Source organism: Asparagus officinalis, chromosome 1, assembly GCF_001876935.1.
Source record: "Asparagus officinalis chromosome 1, Aspof.V1, whole genome shotgun sequence".
NCBI lineage: Eukaryota > Viridiplantae > Streptophyta > Magnoliopsida > Asparagales > Asparagaceae > Asparagus > Asparagus officinalis.
The window spans coordinates 121783575-121791688 of record NC_033794.1 but is presented as its reverse complement, the minus strand read 5'-3'; the positions used below and the strand labels follow the sequence as shown (position 1 = coordinate 121791688).

General features: G+C 40.4%; 1 protein-coding gene across 1 annotated transcript; it reads left to right on the top strand.

Moving 5' to 3' along the window:
- On the top strand, nt 427-6730 carry LOC109829252 (respiratory burst oxidase homolog protein A). The gene is made up of 14 exons (XM_020396435.1): nt 427-612; nt 702-861; nt 937-985; nt 1293-1406; nt 2828-3250; nt 3952-4335; nt 4485-4580; nt 4668-4783; nt 4877-5044; nt 5117-5276; nt 5351-5542; nt 5640-5768; nt 5860-5938; nt 6030-6730. The coding sequence occupies exons 2-14, from the start codon at nt 704-706 to the stop codon at nt 6137-6139; spliced, it is 2178 nt and encodes a 725-aa protein (XP_020252024.1). The 5' UTR covers nt 427-612; nt 702-703; the 3' UTR covers nt 6140-6730.

Sequence of the window (8114 nt, the reverse complement as noted above, 5' to 3'; positions counted from 1 at the left end):
CGCTCCGGCCGATTCCGGGAGAATCTCTTGCAGTCGTCTCCTCCTCCTCCTCCTCCCTCACGCGACGCCGGGGATTCGTCGAAGTAAACCTCGGACTTTCAGGACGATGACACCGTCATCCATTCCGCAGGCGCCGAGGCCCGCTATCGCCGCCGCCGCCGGCCGCCTCGACCGCGACGCCAGCGAGCTACTACGCGTCAGTGTCGTCTCGGTCTCGCCATCGATGGGGCGGAAGCTCCCTCTCACCGCCTCCGTCAGTTCTCGGCAGGAGCTCAAGGCCGAGCCCGTCGCCTAAAGCGAAGCAGCTGACTTCAAGATCTGAAGCAAGAACTTGAGGCGATTCTCCCTGGACGCCGAGAAGCGCGGCTCCGAAACCGTCGTCCGCCGCCATCGTCGGCCATCGAGTCCGCGCTGGCCACGTGCCGAGAGAGAGCCAGCGCGCGCGGGGCTGGATCGAACATCGATCCGGCACGCAAAAGGCCATCCGAGGGCTGAGGTTCATCAGCAACACCAAATCCAACGGTCCTGATGCATGGAACGGCGTTCAGTCCAATTTCGACAAGCTTGCTCGTGACGGTCTCCTATCCCGCTCCGATTTCGCCCAATGCATAGGTCTCTTCAATTTCCTCCAAAATTCTCTATTATTATTGTTTTGCTCATATATATATTTTTATTTTTAATGTCTAATTTGTTTGTTGAAGGGATGAAGGACTCCAAGGAGTTTGCATTGGAGCTTTTCGATGCATTGAGTCGAAGAAGGAGATTGAAGACGGAAAAGATCAGCAAAGAAGAACTTTACGAGTTTTGGTCACAGATCACTGATCAGAGCTTCGATTCTCGCCTTCAGATTTTCTTCGATATGTAATAAATGACTTAAAAGTAAATTATGTAATTTTTACAAATTTTTTGTGGAGTTTAATGTTTGTTTGATTTCAGGGTGGACAAGAATGAAGATGGAAGGATTACAGAGGCCGAAGTTAAAGAGGTAATTATGACCAAATGAGAAGAGAATAAAATTACAGATTTCTTAGGGGATAATATGAAATATTTTATTTGTGTTCAATTATGACAAGAAAATAATTTATATTAAAATATATATTTTTAAAAAAATTTCTAACTGGAGTCGGTGTGCCAAACCGGCGACACCGGAGCCAAAAGCCCCTAACAGCAGGTCCTCAAGAGTCACCTTTTCTCACTGGTGATAATTACTACTGTACCCCTAGTTGGTGGCTTTTTTCCCTTTGATTTTTCTTGAGAAAGAATATTTATCTCTTTTTCCCTTTGTTTATCAGATAATAATGCTGAGCGCGTCCGCAAATAAACTGTCTCGATTGAAAGAACAGGCAGAGGAATATGCCGCTTTAATTATGGAAGAGTTGGATCCTGAAGGACTTGGCTACATTGAGGTATCTCTAGCAATTTACAACTTGAAAAAAGAATGCGATTATAACTGCAATTGCCTATTTTGTTACCATTTAACTCAGAATGCAACTTTCTGTTAAGTTTGATTTTACAAAATTTTCTCATTTATAGGCTAAATAACCAGATTCTTACTTTTAGTGGGACCGTATTTCTAATATGGTATTTTTTTTCCTTCTTTCACTTGCGAAGTTATGATACTGATATCAACATTGGACGTCAATTATGTATTATTTTATATGAAAAAAATAACCAGATTGGTACGTTTAGTAGTAGAAAAAGTAATCAGATCAGTATCATTTTTGATATTAATGCTGCAATGTCACAAGTGAACGAAAAAAATACCATATTGGAAACATGGTCTTATTAAAAATGCCAATTTGGTAATTTTAGTCCTCATTTATATAACTGTAGTTACAATGAAGTAAACAACAATCATGTCTTATTATTATTATTTTTTTGCAACATTTAATAATTGTCGTAATTGCACTTTGAAATTTCCCTCCAACAACGCCAGCTTATATTTCTTTAAAATAAACAATATGGCATCATGTCTTCACCTTTGTTCTCAAAAAGAAAGATGCTAGCTATCTTTAGAAATAGGCGTTTCCACATGACTAAAGTTGTTTATAGCTTTTAATTAATTGCTCATATTGATTTGAGGCTTAAGAATCCAACGACTGGCTTAATTAAGCTTAACCCATCATTAGGGCCCTTGTCAGCATAAATATAATCCAGTTGCTTCTCAAGTTTCCTTTTTCCATGTAGCAGGTTACACACGTAGATAGACCTTGGCTCTGATTCTTATAAACATGCAAAGTGCATGATGGTGCTCTCTCACCTAACGCTCAGTCTATTTCTCTTCTTTTTTTCTAAAACAAATTAGTAGCACTAATAGATCATTTTACAGATGCCAGTGCTTGACCGAGTCCTTTCCCATTCTAATTCTCGTTTCCTGTCAACCACTACGCCCTGCTTTAGCCCCGCAAATTCCCAATTTGTCCTTACTACTATCATTTATTTACTAAATTACTAGTTGTACTTCAAAATGACTCTAGAATTAATTAGTTGGAATCTTAAACGAGTACTAATTTGATCAGCATGTCTTGTCTTTTAATATCACATTATATCATGCAATATTACATACTTGATATTTTGCTGATCAGGTCATGCATGAGATCATATAAGCAATATGGTTATTTATGAAAAGAAAATACATGGCTTTTATATTTTTTTATGGCTTCCATTTGTTGGCTTAAGTCAAGTTTGTAAGCCTCACTCATGAACTCATTCTCAAAACTTCTGGTTCAACGACACCTAGCGAGATGTCAGAGGCGCCCACATGTTAGTATATCATTTGTGTTGTATTGATCTTGGAATATTTTTTTGATATTTTGACGGCATGCAGTTATGGCAACTGGAGACCCTACTGCTGCAAAGGGACACATACCTAAACTACAGTCAAGCTCTGAGCTACACGAGCCAGGCCTTGAGCCAGAACCTGGCGGGGCTAAGAAAGCGGGGGCCCATAAGGAACCTGAGCACCAAACTTGGCTACTACATTGAAGAGAATTGGAAGCGACTGTGGGTGATCGCGCTGTGGATTGGGATCATGATCGCCCTTTTCACGTGGAAGTTCATTCAGTATAGAAACATGTACGCATTCAAAGTGATGGGATACTGCCTAACTACAGCCAAAGGGGCTGCCGAGACTCTCAAGTTCAATATGGCTCTCATTCTTCTTCCTGTTTGTCGAAACACCATTACGTGGCTTCGTGCCACTCGCATATCTCGAGTGCTGCCTATTGACGATAACATCAACTTTCATAAGGTCAGTTCCCATATCTAGCTTATTAGTATTATCTGTAACTTAGATATAAAAATACTTGGATAGGCTAAAGGTGTACCCGATCGATCAATATGAGAGTAGGGGTGCTTTTTCTTCTAGTGGTTGATGAGGTTTGCCGGGTCCCAATATTTGAACGTTGACGCGTTCACATGGATGGGTGCTATTAAGGGAATATTTCTTGTGGGCCCAACAGGGTCATGTGTCAGGTTCTTCCAGTGCACACCAGCTGCAACCCATTAAGAATCTTCCATTGATGATTGACATACTTTGATTCTGTACTTCATTATTTTAGAATGATCCTACTTTTATTTTATTTTTTATCAGTTTATTATTGTGTAGAGAATTTAATGGAGTATTTAGTATTTATATATTTTTGCACTAGTCAGATCTCGAACCAGATGGTTTCAATGTGAAACTATTATTAGATGAAACATCCCGATCATACTGTTTTGAACATAGTGGAAAATCTCGGTTGTATGCGCCGTAACTCTAAAATTGCAGTCCTGCGACATTTCTTCCTTCTCATATACTCTTGCATAATATCATTTTTTCGTGTAAATATTCAGTTCAAGATTTAATAGTTTAACTTAAGGGATGAAAATGATCTCTAGCTAGTTCATATCTTAAACTTGATTATTACGCACATAGTAGTTACACTTCTCAGACTACCCACAACGTTGCAGACCATTGCAGCAGCAATTGTAATTGGAGTGATCCTCCATGCCGGCAACCACCTCAGCTGCGATTTCCCACGCCTAATATCCTCAGACGACAGAATGTATAGCGGGATGAAGGGTGATTTCGGGGATTCAAAGCCCTCCTACATAAAACTCGTTCGAGGCCCAGAAGGTGCAACAGGAATCCTCATGGTCGTATTCATGGCGGTGGCTTTCATACTTGCTACTCATTGGTTTCGCCGGAGCCTGGTCAAGCTCCCCAAGCCCTTCGACAGGCTCACAGGTTTCAATGCGTTTTGGTATTCTCACCATCTCTTTGTTATAGTCTATGTTTTGCTCGTGGTTCACGGACAGTTCCTCTATCTTGTGCATTCCTGGTATCTCAAAACGGTAAGAATTCATTAGGTTAAATATACATTTTACCGTGTTATTCACTGGGTTAAAATATACATTTTACTTTGTTCAAAGACAACATCTTAAAAAGTTTCCATTATAGCCAGTATTGGTGTTACAAGAATTAAACTTGGTTTAATGCACAGACATGGATGTATTTATCTGTGCCCCTTCTTCTTTATGCTGGCGAAAGAATCCTGAGAGCTTTGAGGTCTGGATATTACTCTGTCAGATTACTCAAGGTATGAATCAGGAGATATTAACTTATTGGGGTTTTTATGTGATGAATCTGAAATTTTCTCCTAAGTAGTTTCACTTATAAATTTTAGGTAGCTATTTATCCTGGTAATGTTCTCACGCTGCAAATGTCGAAGCCTCCAGCTTTCAAATACAAGAGCGGGCAGTACATGTTTGTTCAGTGCCCCGCAGTCTCACCATTTGAATGGTATTTGAGTGTGAATAAATCAGGAGTAGTCTTTTGCTACATTTAATGTATTTGACCCTTACCGATATCTTGTGTTCATACAAACTTGTTCAGGCATCCATTTTCAATAACATCAGCACCAGGAGATAATTTCCTTAGCATCCATGTTCGTCAGCTTGGCGATTGGACCCAGGAGCTCAAACGGGTATTCTCGTTGGCCTGTGAGCCTCCTACTGCAGGAAAAAGTGGCCTCCTTAGAGCTGATGAAAGTACCAAAAAGAGGTTAAACGAGTTTGCCAATAAAAGTGTGTCATATTTTCAATCATCAGCTAACACTTATTATATCATCTGCAGCTTGCCAAAACTCTTAATAGATGGACCTTATGGGGCTCCTGCTCAGGACTATAGTAAATACGATGTTCTGTTACTCGTAGGGCTGGGAATCGGGGCGACACCATTCATTAGTATACTGAAAGATTTGTTAAACAATATTGTGAAAATGGAGGAGCAAGCTGTGAGTCTTCGCTTCATAATACCATACTTTTGTACTCTTACATTCTACTGAATCGGTGTTTTTTGCAATTTTAGGATTCGATGGTTGATTTCTGCCCCCCAGCAGGCGAACATATGGATCTGGCTACCATCATGAGAGCAACTACACCCAACATTAGAAAAATGCTCAAGACGACCAATGCGTATTTCTACTGGGTAACTCGAGAACAGGGCTCTTTCGACTGGTTCAAGGGAGTTATGAATGAGATTGCTGAGCTTGACTATAGGGTAACCAAAATCCTAAAAATAGAAGACTTTGCATTTCCCTAAAATAGTTAATTTATTGCTTTTGTGATAGGGTGTAATTTTCGATGAAATGTTGTAGGGTATAATTGAGATGCACAACTACCTCACTAGCGTGTACGAAGAAGGGGATGCCCGATCTGCACTCATCACTATGGTTCAAGCCCTCAATCATGCTAAGAATGGTGTCGACATAGTGTCTGGGACCAGGGTACTATGTCAATCCCCTCTTCCAATTTTATGTTCGTCGAAAAAGCTACCCTAAACACACTAACTTAATCATTTGTGATTAATGCGCATAGGTGCGAACACACTTTGCGAGACCTAACTGGAAGAAAGTCCTGTCAAGATTGAGCTCTAAGCATCCTTGCGCAAAAATAGGTAAATATATTTCCATCATCTTACTTGCAACTGCATCGATGAAATCGACAAGAAATTTGATCTCAAATCTTTGATCACATTGGGGGTGTAGGAGTATTCTACTGTGGAGCTCCAATTTTGGCTCAAGAGCTGAGCAGGTTGTGCTACGAGTTCAATCAAAGAGGCGCCACAAAATTCGAGTTCCACAAAGAACATTTCTGAATACACGTACATATACACATGCATACATACTAATACCATAGAACGAACTACTGTACACACTATTTTTGTAATAACTTTTTGAAAAGATGAGGTAATTGAATATAGAAGAGAAAAAAAACTCAAGTTTATACACCTTATCTGGCGTCTGTATAAATAAATTGAAGATAAGCAAAAAGATGAAAGAAAAGGAAAGAGTATTGGTGGTGAGTGCGTTGACAAGGACCGAAGGAGCACCAAGGATTCTTGACGCGGCTACCTGGTGGTGGGTCCTACGAAGTGAGGAACAGCTAGTGGCTGTTGTTGACTTTTTTATATGTACACTTGGCAAGGTTTCATTGGCTGGAGTCCATCGTTTCTAGAAGCTCAGGTCACCTGCGTTCATGGGTCTTCGGGAGAGTAGGTGAGCCTGATATTATTATTTTGAAAATTTTAAAATTGAGCAGTAGGTAGAGTAGAAGAGAAACCAAAATGGTTTGATAGAGAAATTGTGTATATGTGATTAGAATTAGCTAATCAAGGTCAATATGCACCAAACTATAGATGTACTATTATTTTCTAATTAGTTAATGATAAGATGGATGATGGTAGTTTGGTGGGGGGCTTGCTTGTGTTTGTGGTCATGAATATACTTGCACATATTGTTGTTAATAATTATTAGTGGAAAAGTTTAATTAAGGAAAGCAAGCTCATAACAATGATGGATGACTAGGAAGTAGTTGTTTTGAGGATGCAACCATGTGATGCACATGGGTTTTTGTTGGAGATTTTCTTCATGTTTTTGCATGTTTTGTTATGAGAATCAATAATCATAGAACAGTAGTAAACTTGAGAGCTTCATTTATTTAGCCAATACCTATTTTAGCGCTTAGCTAGTTTCGATGCCTGATCATTATAAATAGATCAACGTGGATGACCTGTTTATCAAACGTGACTTCGATTGTAAATTCTTCGGCTCATTTCATAGAAAAACACCTTCCAACTTCAATTGATGCAGAAATTACCTTTGGTATGGATCCGGTATTCTAATGCATCGAACACTAATGATGTTATTGATCTGAACCCCACTGTTTCACCTTCTGAGCAAGATAAGTAGGATCTGTTGCGCGCAGCGGAAATTTCGGCAGCACTTCGGCAGCACAACAAGAGAGTCAGGTCGCAATAAGAATTCTTGTTTCTCAAAGAATCTGAAGCCTATATCCTATCAAAGTAGGATATTAGCTCTTCCTCTCGTCAGCTCTAGGACTGCGCGTCGAGGGACCCTAAAAGCTATTACAAATCACACAAAAGCAGTACAACCAATTTTAACGTGGTTCGGCAAATTGCCTACGTCCACGGGGCAAGGAGGGGGGAGATCTACTATTAGAGGGAGAGAATACAAATAGGGTTTACACAAGAATCTCACAAATAAAACCCTCACACAAAACTCTCAAACCTCTCACACAAACTCTCTCTACAAAAGATGCTCAGAACCCTCTTGACGGCTGCTGAAAACTCCTCNCACAATTCTCCACCTCGGTGAAGTTTTCCCAAAACTGAGCCGACACCAAAGCATCCAAGCGTCCCACTTGTTGTGTCCAGTACGAACTCAATCAACAAGTCGAAAACCCGAACGAGAGTCCACAAACAATCTCACCCCCATCAAAATCCAAACCGGCTGCATCTGAAAGACTGCCTACGTATCCTCTTGCCCAAGGAATCAAGCCGAACGTAGTTCACCAAAATGGCCGTCAACGGCCTCAACAATCACGAATATGCAACAAGTTTCGACAATGATCAAACTTGTTGCTCTGATACCACTTGTTGTTCGGAACCACCTTAGTGAGCATATCTGCCGGATTATCCTTCGTGTGGACTTTCACAATCTCCACATCACCATCTTCAAGAACATCCCGAATGAAGTGATAATGAACGTCAATGTGCTTCGTCCGCGCATGAAAAACCTGATTCTTCGCCAAATAGATAGCACTCATGCTAT

Bases quoted from the DNA above. Each gene is read 5' to 3' on its own strand.
- LOC109829252 (XM_020396435.1), top strand. From the start codon at position 704: ATGAAGGACTCCAAGGAGTTTGCATTGGAGCTTTTCGATGCATTGAGT. The intron at 1,407-2,827 runs GTATCTCTAGCA...GACGGCATGCAG, and splicing joins AAGGACTTGGCTACATTGAG to TTATGGCAACTGGAGACCCT. The intron at 5,769-5,859 runs GTACTATGTCAA...TAATGCGCATAG, and splicing joins ACATAGTGTCTGGGACCAGG to GTGCGAACACACTTTGCGAG.